The 12733-nt window shown below is 42.0% G+C and overlaps 1 protein-coding gene across 1 annotated transcript; it reads left to right on the top strand.

Moving 5' to 3' along the window:
• Positions 1-7186: 7186 nt before the first annotated feature.
• Positions 7187-11520, top strand: LOC146189992 (chitotriosidase-1-like). The gene is made up of 5 exons (XM_084603365.1): positions 7187-7382; positions 7793-7937; positions 9484-9723; positions 11169-11297; positions 11355-11520. The coding sequence occupies exons 1-5, from the start codon at positions 7190-7192 to the stop codon at positions 11518-11520; spliced, it is 873 nt and encodes a 290-aa protein (XP_084459491.1). The 5' UTR covers positions 7187-7189.
• The last annotated feature ends 1213 nt before the right edge of the window (positions 11521-12733 follow it).

Below are 12733 nucleotides of genomic sequence, written 5' to 3'. Positions count from 1 at the left end.
GTCTTCTGCCATATAGCTTTCATCTTATATTGCTTCCTCTATCCTACTTCATCATCCTAGAGTTCATGGCTGAGATTTCTCAGGCGCACTATGGCGAATCACGCATATATGGGTCTAAGATCCATGTTGACTCTTTCTCTCTTCTCACTGTTCCAGCTTTCTCCAGACGTGTATGTTCTGTCTAAGCGCCGTGGTGATGATTCTGCTGATTCCCACCCTCACCGTCCTTATGCCGTTACTTAAGCGTACCGGCAAGGCTGAACCCCGAGAAGCGGACTCGGTCGCTCACGAGACGCTGGCGCCCGTTGTCGCTTACGAACTGCCTCGTGAGAAGGCGTCCCACTGCATCCGCCGAAGAAGCCGCACAGCCACCAATTCGTCAGTTCCCGCCCAGAAGGCAACGAGCTCACCACAGGCGAGTCCCGTGTTGCTTCTGTGACATGGTCTGCAGAATGTGTTGCTGTGATAGCTTCTTGGGCATATTAAGGCGAAAGCCTATATATAGGCTCACGAGTTCTGACAATATTTGCGCGTCTCTGGTGGGTGTCACACTGTGAATGTCGAGAAAAGAATTGATTGATGTATAAAATAAGGCCTGTATGAGGTAGAGACTGAAACAACGTGTCTCTGTGCAAAATTTCGTTGATGTGATTAAGTAATTAGATCCAAGGAAGTCAATTAGACGACAAAATAACCAAGGACGTCGATATAGTGTGCAGATGCCAAAACAGCCACAGACGTCCAAATTGAGCAAAATACGTCAAAATTGTCAAAAAGAAAAAAGAAAGAAGCAAATGAGTGAAAAAGCGACATAGACTGCAAAGAGTCGCAGGAAAGGCTTTGCGTTACAGCACTTAGGGGAGATCTCAGTACATCCAACAAATTTTGATTGCTTAACCCAACTCTAATAACAATATATCACTGAAGGGAGATCTAAGCGCCTCCAAGAAGTTTTGATTCCCTAATCAAACTACCGTAACATGCTCTCAAAAAATATTTCCTAGTGTCTTTAAAAGTCTTCAAGAAGCATTTTGGTCTAACATGACGCACGAGCTGAAAGAATCGGACCGAAAACATTGCGGTAGTTTATCCCCGTTAAACCTATTTATCAGAATGTGAGCTCTGTTAAGCAAGGCTACAATCAACCTGACGTATGCACTTAAGCATTAACGAGCTGGGGCCGGCACACACCTCATCCTTCCCGAAACGGAGTAACAAAGCGCTGGCGAAGCAACTGTAAAAATATCGCTTATTTTCGTGGTTAAATAACCCCATGTGGTTGGAATTTCCGGAGACCTCCACTACGACGTGTCCCGTCTCAAGATCAAATCTGCAACTGTATGACCTTGGAAACTGCAAAGCAAGTGCTCAAAACTTCCGGAGCCCTCCACTACGGCCTCTCTCATCTTGAAGACAAATTTACGATTCCAGGTCACCTTAGGATTTCCAATGTTCACGCTCTACTATAATGCAACACAGTGGTCGTACATCTATTGATTTCAGTTAGCATTTAAGTATAGATGTGTCTTCATTTCATTTCATTTATTAATACTGTCAGCCACCATAAGGGGCTGTAACAGGAGTGGAAAATACAAAACGAAAAATGAGCAATATAGAACACGATGAAAATCAATAGTCAATCAAAAATTGTCTCTGAATGCACACACAAACAAAACAAAAATGAATTACACAGAAATCGAAACAACAGCCATCCTACACAACAGCAATAGAACCTCATCACCCTGTGGCAGTGCCATAGATGAAATTTTCTAAATGGCGTACAAATTCAGATAATGATGATGATCGAACAGCAGAATCTGGAAGAGAGTTCCAGTCCTTACAAGTTCGCGGGAAATAACTAAACTTGAAGCAATTATTTTTTATAGCCGGCAATGGAATGAACCTACTATGACGATGCCTTGATGTCTCATTAGTTTTGATCTCAAAGTAGTCTGATTTATTAATTTTTAGATAATTATTGATAATGAGGTAAAGAGTTTTTAGTCTTTCATACCTGGTTCTGCTTTCTAGCATTGGTAGTTGGGCTTGTTGGCAGAGGTCTGTTGAAGAATGGTTACGGCGGTATTTATTATATATAAACCTTGCAGCGAGCCGCTGAATCCTATCTAGCTTGTGAATGTTAGTTGCTGTGTGAGGATCCCATACTACTTTGACATATTCAATAATTGGTTTGACTAGGGTTTTGTAAGCCAGGCACTTTACATCCGGGGCAGCACTGTGCATTGTGCGCCGCAGGTACCATAGTGTTTTAAAAGCTTTGGAGATGACATTTTCAATGTGGGTATTCCATCGTAGGTCTGATGTAAAAGTTAAGCCTAGGTATTTTATCGGGAATTCATTGTTCACATTTATAAATAATGATGTCCTTGCAAGTGTATATGTATTAATGAAGTGCGGATCAATATGAATCCACTAGTAAGCTGCGAAAAATCGAAACAAAATATTGCCGAAAATGTGTACTAATAAAGAAGTTGCTCGCTCCTCACGACAGTTCTGTTTCAATGCGGTACCTATTTACAGCTAATCATCAAACATTCCACCTGACTTCGAAGTGCTTCGAAGGGATGAATTTCGCAACGTCTAAGAAAGGAAATGTATTTAAATGTGGCATATTTTACAATATTTGGCCTTGACCTAGATTTAAAACCTAATCTTGCTGACTTAGATAATTATGAAATGTTTGCATGCTAAGTTTTAAATTTCACCCACAAAACTTTAAAATTATGAAAGAGTACCTTTTGACCAGTGGCGCGCTTTTGTTTCACATATTTTTGTACTCTTTATGTAAAATTGATATGAACACGATAACTGGATGTAAGTTCTTAACACCATCCTGTTTATGCCCTGAAATGAACTCAACTTCATTGCGTAGTCGTGAGTTCGTACGCTTGTAGGCTTCTGCGGCAACGAAATGAATGTTTATCGTGGGTTGCTATTAGTAGAGTAATTTTGCCTCCTAAAATGAACCCCGCAAGACAAACTGTGCAAATAACTCAAATACGAATATTGTAGCTGGAGATCAAATTGAAGTTGAATTGCGACAAAACTATGGTGAATAGGAAATATATTTTTATTGATATGCATACAAGTGGGGAATGCTCGAAAGGAACAATTATTCATTTGAGATAACGAAGTTGCTGTGTGGAGGGATATCTTGGCTTTATAAGTATAGCAGTAACAGAAGCAGTGGAGATCAATATTAATCGGTAGCAAGAAAAAGTCACTAAAAATTGTAGAGTGTCCTAAATGTCTCTTAAGAAAAGAACATCGAATGGCTACCACACTTCCCCTATCATTTGCCTCTCATTGCTAAGCATTTTTATTATTTTCCTTTCCGTTCCGGTCATTCAAGTCGTCGTTTGACATAATGGCCGTTTCGTAGTCACGATGAGTCATGCCTAGTCATTGTATTTATTACCACTCATAGCTAAGAAGTTTTACTCATTTCCTATCAGTTGTAGTCATTTCAAGTCGTTCTTTGACTTATTGGTCGTTTCGTAGCCTACCACTCATGATTAGCCTTGCCTACTCATTTTACTCATTTCCAATCAGTTGCGGTTACTACAAGACGTCGTCTGACATGTCGGCCGTTTCGTAGTCATTCGCAGTCGTGACGAGTCATGCCTAGTCATTGTAGTCACTACCAATTATCACTAAGAATTTTTACTCATTTCCAATCAGTTGCGGTCATTACATTCGTAGTTTGACATATTGGTCATTACAAGTCATTTTAGTCATAATTAATAATTATTATTAGTCATTAGCATTAGTCACTAGCTGTGTCGACGTCTATTTAAAAGTTTATTCATTACTAATCACTATCAATCATTTTCATTCTTTATCTAACTCCTCACCTGTCCGCTATTTGCGAGTGACACAGTGAAGATATGCACAGATGCGACGCACAGATCATTGCGCATAGCTCCCGCACACATTTTCGCTCCGTGGGCCTTAAAAATTAGGAAATTAACATTCGCATTATAACAGCTGACGCGATAGCACCCTTAAACCGCGTTTTCATTTGGCCTGGTTCCGTTTTAGTGGCTCACCGTCCCAAAGCGACTTAGGATATGAAAGTCGTCGTAGTGGAGAGCTCCGCATATTTCGACCACCTGCTGCTCTTTAACGTGCACTGACACCTCGTTCCGCAACTTTTTCGCACTGTGTAACTGGCACGGAGTTCAGAAGAACGTTAAGCGACTTTAGTACGTTTGAATTTATGGGCATGGAAGGCAGTGTACCTGTCAGAATCCTCGGTGGTCGCCTACGTTTACAATGGTTTCGTTTGTTTTATGGGGTTTCAGGCCGCGAAGCGACTCAGACTGCGAATGTCATTGTTGTGGAGGGATCCAGCAATTGCAGTCACCTGTGGTTCTTTAACGTGCGCTGACATCGCACAGCACATAGGCGCGTAGCTTTTCGTCTCCATCTAAAAGTAGCCGCCACGGCCGGGATTCGATCCCGCATCCTTGGGAAAAGTGATTGGTATATAATTCATGTATCTGTTACAACTCACTGTGAACGCCTGAACCACGATGTAATAGAAGGAATGGAGGTGGAAGTGAAAAAAAAGATAGAAAAAAGTGTAGTAATGGAAAACAGAGAAATAATTTCGACCACCTGGGGATCTCTAAAGTGCACTGAATTCGCACAGCAATACACGGACGCGTTTACGTCTCCCCTCCATGGAAACGCGGACGCCGAGTTCAGGTTTCAACCCGGAAACTCCGTCCGCTTCTGTAGAAAAGCGTCTTAACAGCTGAGCCCCCGCGGCAGGTTGCAAAGCTACGCTTAAGAGAGCTTTCGCTCGTATAAATATGATTCAAGCTATGCCTAAACGTCCGGCATTTCTTACATGCATTGTTTCGTTCGTTAAGTGACCGGAAGGAAGAGTATCTAATTTTTTTTGTCCTTTTAAATATTTGCGCGGAGCAAAGCAACGCATGATATTAGGGCTTCATACATTATCATTGATGGTAAACTAAACTCTGCCATTTTCTGGGTAAACGACACGTATGTGGATTAGTTATGTTAGATATGAAAGCCGAAGAAAAGTTTGTTTACCTTGCCCCCTTGACCAAACTTACACTTTTCAATTACCTCATTTGTTGGTGCCTTAAATCAAACACTATTCGCGTCTTGGAATCGCAGCCTACTCTAAAACTTCCTGTCATTCGGCGCCGGCGCCTTCTGTGCCTTTACAAGACCACCACTGATACCATCAAGCTGATAAACGACCTCTTCAGCCTGTGCACGGACGTAGTCTACGGGCAATTCTATGTGGACAAGAACGGACCTTCTTTAAAGCAGGTCTGCACATCTTTCCTTTTCTGTTCATTTTAGGGTCCCGAGATTGTAACCCAAAGTTTGCAAATTTTTCTGCTGCTTAACAAAAGAAACACCGCGTGATGTGAATGGATGGGACAGTAAGACGTTCAGGTAATCTAAACTGATAAAGGTGATTACACATAGATGCAGGATGAAGTTAAACGTTCCAAAGCAACTCAGCTCTAAAGAACTCCTTAATGTGACGTTCTAGATAAAGTTGATGATTTGAAGTTATTTAATGAACACGGAGATCGCTCCCTTCACTGCCACGTTTCTTTTCACCACATTTGAAAAGCGGCCATAGTGGTAGAAACTTCGATATGAGTATCATCTTGTTAAGGACACGCATTGTTGAACTACAACACCACACTATTCCGTTCGCTAACATACATGACTGTGCTATAACGAACCATATTATACATACCACATCCTAGCATGTCGTATCATGTGCACTATTACTCCTCAAAAAAAAACTACGGGTGGAGCTGTAGTATGTAAAGACAATTTTCTGATGGAACAGAGGTATATTCCACTGTGTTCCGAGATGATACAGGCGTCTCGCAAAGCATTACAGTTTTTCTTGAGCATATCCTTGGATTATCGCAATCCTGTGCCATGTTTTACGATTCAAGTTGGGTCAGGATAGTTAAAAAAGGGCTCACTACTGACACCTGGGTAGAAATGGGATAGTTCATCATGTTGTGATGCTCTGCCAGTGCATTTTAGTTTTAGCGCGGTATGTTGCTCTAAATTGTTAAGAAAGCTTCGAATTCAGATGCAGGGACGTAGCCAGGAAAGTGTTTCGATGTAACCCCCCCCCCCCCCTTCTCTTTAGCGCGACGTTCCCCATCCTTTAAACACTTTCTTTTTCCGACCGGCGGCGTATAACACCTCGCCATAAAATATATCTGGCTACGCCACTGTTCAAATGTGTTAGGTATATTGCACCGAGCGTTTAATGCTTACTTTATTCCGAATGATTTGAAGAGTATCTGCGATGCCCTTCTTATAGTTTTAGAACCTTTAAAACTCTTTCTTGGGCAGTAACATACGAACCTTCCCCTACAATAGTTCTCTTCCCGACAGTGGCTCGAATCATGTCAAGCAGGATGACTTGCATCGGGTCAAGTCATGGACAATTATTTACGGAATACGGGTTAACGAAAAAAGTTTCTAGTCTGCCACACCACTCATTATCCCTAAAATGTGTGAGAGTATAAGAAAACTCCCCTGCTTCCACCTCTAATATTAGCTGAGAAGGAGGCGAGTAACCGTGCAATATTTTTTTCCAGCACAGTCCTCTTCAGATCTTCACGACTGCTGAATTGCCACTCCCACATAGCGTGTTTTTTATTCCGACTGCAGTAAAATGCTCCCCGGAAAAATGATTGTGGCAAAACACTAAGAAGAATAAATGTAATGTAACGATCCATATAATGCCACACTATAGTAGTTTTACGGCTGACAACTTAACCTATTGCATACAAGGAGCTAATGCCAACTGTCCCGATATTGGAGTTCATTATGATTCCTACCTAAATTCGGTGCGTTGTTTTACTAAAAAATGAGGAAGGCACGAGAAGCATGGCAATAAGTTTTAAAGCTAGAATGTTCGATCCTTTATTTATTTGTTCCAATAAGGCTATCCCAAAGAGCAGCACAGAAATCAGAAACGACGCGTCTGGTAATTAATCGGTAGAGAATTACTGAGGCTTGCTTTGAGCGTCAAAAATGGGAACTAAATGATGTATTGAACGTGTAAATCGGAGGAATGAAATTAGGTTTCTCGGAGGGGTGTGAGTCACGCCATCTGCCTTCCTCACAGCCCCCGCTGCGCGCCATGCTCCCGGACAAATCGACGTACGCTCATGGTCCCCGGACTCTCGGGTGGCTTGGCGGAGAGTTGAGCGACGCTGGAGACTTCTCCAGACTAGCGAGATCTGACTATTTGCTGAAGAAGTTTTCACAGGTATTCACGGCCTGGCTCGAATCGTGGAGCTTCGACGGAGCCCACGTCGACTGGAGGTACCCGGGTGAGTATATTACATTATACCTATGGGTCATTGCGGCTAAAGCTTTGAGTTGCAAGTTAGAACTCTCCTCCTCATTAGAAATAATTAAGGTGTTTACTAGTTGCTACTCATTTATCCAATTAACGGCACACACTCATTATAAATGGCAATTAAAAAGTTTTGTGGCTGCATCAAGTAGAGCACACTAAAAGTCTGCGCCTATTCTAGAAAGAACAAGTGCCAAGCGATATGCCATTATGTGTGACAGGTGGTTCTGTCGCCTTCGCTTCAATCAATAAAAGGATGCTAGCGCATTTTCAAGTTTTCGAGCACTCATAGACTATGCCAGCATGATTTGTAAACAACGGTTTTGCTGGTAATTCTTCGGAATATGTAACATTTACGCCACAACCTATGTTTTTTTCTTGCAGGCGGTCCGTGTCAGGTGGCAGACGATGTGAACAGGTTCGTGACGCTACTCCAAACACTACGGGACAAGACTCGTCTCCTTTCTGTGAGCCTTCCTTATAAGGAGAACCTGCTCGCATTGCGGTTCAAGGTCAACAAGATAAGCAGGTAAGCAGGCGCTATGCCCCTGGAGTTATCGAAACCATCCATAAACTAATTAATAATAATTCTCATCATGTTTCACAACGGTGTGCACTCTGAAGATGTTTCAAGTAAACATAACGCGAACATGTGAGAAAGCAGGAATGAATTATGTAAAATATTTTGTTATGAAACCTTAGGCGACATCTGTTAGCACGAGAATAATCTGCAGAACCTCAAGCTAAGCAAGCTCTTGAGCATTAATTGGAACTTTTTATTCACACAACATTGCGTTTCGGTGGATTAATGCTGCACCTACAGCGTGGCTTGGAGTTCATCCTGGCTTTATTCTGCAATTCTGTGAACTAAAATTGCAAAACAAAAAAATCGCTAATGGTTATGGCCAATGAAACAGGTTTTCCAGATTGATCTCTGTGCATATACGTGCAATTAACATTGACGCGACATAGAATGGCTGTTACTCGCACTGACATCCCACTTCTAGTTGTGATTAAGTTTTCAATTCTTAGCGCCTACTCAAGCAGAAATTCACGCAACCTTGCAGTGCGCGATGCAGCAGGCCCTCTGCTCTTGATCAAATTTTCCGATTTTTGGCGACGCCTCTTACATCTCATCAAGCGGTCAGCCACAGCCGTATAGTAAGAACTCGCCATCTCCCCTTGCAGAGCAAGTTTGTACTTAAACATTCACTGCAGAAAGTCTCGATTTATGGTACCAAAGCTTATTTTTGTAACGTTTCCTATCAGCACTCAGATTTGTTATTTATTTGAGCACACAGCCATATGTGAGTGTTTGTGATGTTCATGCTCATGACAATAAATAAATTGAATCTTTTAAGAAGATTCAGCTGAAACGCTTCATAAGGCAGTTGAAGATGGAATTCTGAAAGAAATTCTTGATATTATTACTTTATTTATTGTTACACTGTGCTCCGCATGCTTATTTAGTTCTGTGTTGCCTTGTTATATTTATTTTAGTTTTTGAAGATTCACTCCTTAGACAATGAAATTATATCTGTGCTGTTTGCCCTCTTCTGTAATAATTCCGAAAGAGATTACAATAAATGTAAAAACAAATAAATATGTCCTTCGCACACGAAAAAGTCTCATTCGAAGTTAAAGTCCACCTTTTCGAACGAACTAAACAAGTCCGTAACCACCGCCTAAGGCTATGCTGGGAAGAATAACGGTAAGAGATGTTCCTTTTTGGGTTGTCAGCATGTGAGTGATAGGTAGTTTTTGACGACTATTCTTTCTGGCAATAAAGTCGATAGAAGGATAGCACGCAGTACTAATTATGATATATTATGGCTATTGTCCTTTCTTTCTCACTCTTAATTTTACGGAGCGATGCTTCATCGTGACAGATTCGGGAATTAACGCAGCCCATATATAGTTTGAAAGAGTTCAAAAATATAAACGTTGGCGACCACAGGTGAGCATGCAATGAAGATTTGCCTTTGATATACACACACAGTGGAATAAGGATTTAAAGCGTAATAACAGCCCTCCTATGCAGCCAGCCGAATATGTGCGTCATTTTTCGGATACAGCCTCGCCGACTTGGTGGTGGTGAGCACTGACGAGTTGTTGGCCGACGACTTCTCTGGCCAGCCGAGCTGCGCTGGGAGACCTCTGACACACGTTGCTGAATCACTGTGGAGGGTGGGACGCATGGCGGCGTCACCGCAGCAGCATGCCTCGGACAATAGGGCGCAGCTCTGCCACGCAGTGTCACTTGCTTCCACTGTGTACCATCGTCGATTCGTCCATCCGCAAGATACTGGCAGGGGGTACGTTGTATGATACTCCCCATAGGCTTCGCGATGAAATATGTCACCTAAGTTATGTTAAGCCACCGTAACCTAAGCTAATGACCTAACCCAAGCTTTCTCAGCGCAAGAAGACATCGGAGGAGCTACCTGATCAGAGCTTCAATTGAGCCACTTGTATTTTGAATGTTCAATCTTTCCTCAGTGGTAGCTCTCCCATTTGCGCCTCTTCAGAAAGAAGCACCATTGATGCCACGAAAAGGATTAACTCCCCTAACCAATTAAGGTAGCTTAAATCAGAATATTGTTCGTACAATACCCTTTGCATTAAAATACAGAAAAGCATAGCCAAATGATACGAATGTTGTTTTGACATAACGCATTTTCTTGTCGCCTTGAAATGCAGAAAGCGGTTGATGTTGCGGACTAGTCAAGCTGGAAGAGAGAAGATTGGGAGAAAAAAGCTTCTCTTTGCTGTTGTTTGTTCTTCCTTCGGCGCACTTTGCGCCATCATATGTTCTAGTTACAAAGAGACGCAGTTTTGATATTCTTCGAATTTGCGCAGCTTAGTTTTTATCGAACTATACGCGAATATATGTGTTATGCAGCAGTAGATTCAGTGAACTTATGTTTTAGGTACTTTGCGGCGCTGCGTCTTCGAACCCTGGCATTCAATATAGGTTCAGCCGAAGGGAAGCTATTCGCAATCAACTATGTTTTGATTTGACAGTCAGTGATCCTCTGGTTGGTTGAAAGGCATATCAGGCTCCCAGAAAATATCGTACAAACATTACACGCCTTTAGAGATTCCCGAGATAAATAACTTGTTGACATAAATCTGTCAACACGACAAGAAAGTGCCTTGTCTCCTCCGTTGAACCATGAACCATGCCGTAAATGAATCGCTAAGAACTAAGGAGTCAGAAAGCTGAAAAGAAAGAGGCAACGTATGCTCGGGAAAGATTCCGGGCCCCTCGAGGTCCATACATTGTGATGACACTGCTGAGCACAAGTATATATTTTTGCGTTTCTATAGTATCTAAACGCTACCACCACGGCAAGGGTTGGCCACGGATTTTTAAAACAAAAATCGGCGTGTTATGGCACGCACGGCTCGCCTGTAGGCGTAGAAACATCATACATTTTACTAGGAGCCTGTCACTCGACCTATACTCGTAATTTTGATCCATGCCTAACTCTTCACTCCATCCAAAAAAGACGCAAGGCTTAACTGGGCAACGTTTCCAAGCATGTGCTTTTTGGGAAAGCCGCTGGGCGAGTTCACATGTAAGCATTAAAAGCAGCACAGGAGAAATTCGGGAGGCACGCGCACATGTACCCGAGTACATATCCATGTTTTTCCACCCTTTGTTTTTCCCGTCATCTGCCTGCACGTTTTATATATACGAGGCCCTAATCAGTACTTTATTTTGCTTCCATGGCCTTTACCTCTAAATGACTTGCAGGATGTTCGAAGTTGGCGCTGTGGTGTCCTTCAGCGACCACTGCTTAAACAAGACGGGCTTCACGAAGCAACCACTGTTCAGTGAACCAGGCTGTACTGCACTCGTGCGCGAATCATACGACGCTCCCAGGTGCGTTTCTTGGGAGTGCCCGGAAACCTTTTGTCCTAATTAGAACATCGACTGCAGGGTTATCGCGGCTGCCGGTCCCGACGACTTGCATCGTCGCTTGGAAGAAGCATATGTAGTCCACGATCTGGGCCACGAGTGCGTAGCGGCTGCTGGAATCGCGTACGACGACTACGCGGGACGATGCGGACTCGGACGCTGGCCGCTCCTGCGAGCACTCTACTGACCCTGCCACGACCTCACTCACCTCGACTTCTTTCGCCTACATTAATTTGGGAATACCCTGGTGAGTCACAATAACCTCATACAGATTTCTCATACTAAACTCATACAAATCTCATTAATTCTCATATATTTATCATATGATGAATGAGATTAGTATGAGATTATATGAGATTTGTATGAGATTAGTATGAATTTAGTATGAGAATTTGTTGAGGTTTTTGTGACTCATAGGAATTTTTCACTAGGGTATCCTCACTTCACTAGACTTGATTCCTATAGAACATTTTAATCAAAGCTTTCCTGAGAGGGCCAAAATATGGCCCTAATTACAAAAATCCTTTACTTTACATCCTTAATCTTGAGTCTTTGATGAAATCAAACTCAAGTAAATAGCAGTGGCACATTTTTCTGTTTTCTTATTGAACAAAATAACAATTTTCTTAATTATTTTATTAGTATGACTTCATTGTAGTATTTCTTTAGTACGTAAATCATGACTTTCTCTTATATTTGTTCTTCCTGTCTTTCTTTCCCCATTGTTCTTACCTTACAATGTGTATGGAAATTGCTTGCTCTGGTGCAGCTCAATACAGCTACATTTGTTTATACCCTATCTCTGTTTTCAACCGCTAAGTTTTAAAGTTTAAGATAAATTTGCCTGTCTGAAGCCCCTTTTTTCATAAAGACAGTTTATCTCGTGCTGCCTTTAACTTAGCAATGCTTGCAGAAAACACGGCGTTCATATTTATTTATTTATTCCATACTGTCAAGGCCCGAGGGCTCTACAGAGAGGAAGGGCATACAAAATAGTAGGCGCATTGCTTGAAGGCATCAACACTATAGCTATGGTGGCAATGGAGGCAGAAAGGTGGTTCCGCTCAGTGCAGCTGCGAGGAACGAATTTAGAAAAAATATCGGTGTAGTGTGCGCTGATATCACTATAATCTCGACACACATGTTATTATAATTATATGATTAACCTATAAGTGATTGAAGCTGCATTATTTATTTCATAATGTAGCTTCAATCACTGGTTTTCATTTAAACATTTTTAACTCATATTATATCGGAACGCCCATAATCATCTTTCTATACGAAATACTAGACCGTAATTTGAAAAAGCGCTTTGCTTTTTGCGCTGATTTTGGGGTGAATGAAAGTGCGCTAGCACCACGGTAGCCTTCTTTGGAGTAATGGGAGTGTTAGTTTTGTGA

The sequence above is a fragment of the Amblyomma maculatum genome, chromosome 5 (genome assembly GCF_055883805.1).
Source record: "Amblyomma maculatum isolate TAMU_Amacu chromosome 5, ASM5588380v1, whole genome shotgun sequence".
Taxonomy (NCBI): Eukaryota; Metazoa; Arthropoda; class Arachnida; order Ixodida; family Ixodidae; genus Amblyomma; species Amblyomma maculatum.
This window is presented reverse-complemented; position numbering and strand designations above follow the sequence as displayed.

Excerpts from the sequence above, each read along its gene's own strand:
- LOC146189992 (XM_084603365.1), top strand. The coding sequence starts at position 7,190 with ATGCTCCCGGACAAATCGACGTACGCTCATGGTCCCCGGACTCTCGGG. Across the intron at positions 7,383-7,792 it reads CGTCGACTGGAGGTACCCGG|GCGGTCCGTGTCAGGTGGCA; the intron begins GTGAGTATATTA and ends TTTTTCTTGCAG. Across the intron at positions 7,938-9,483 it reads AAGGTCAACAAGATAAGCAG|CCTCGCCGACTTGGTGGTGG; the intron begins GTAAGCAGGCGC and ends TTTCGGATACAG.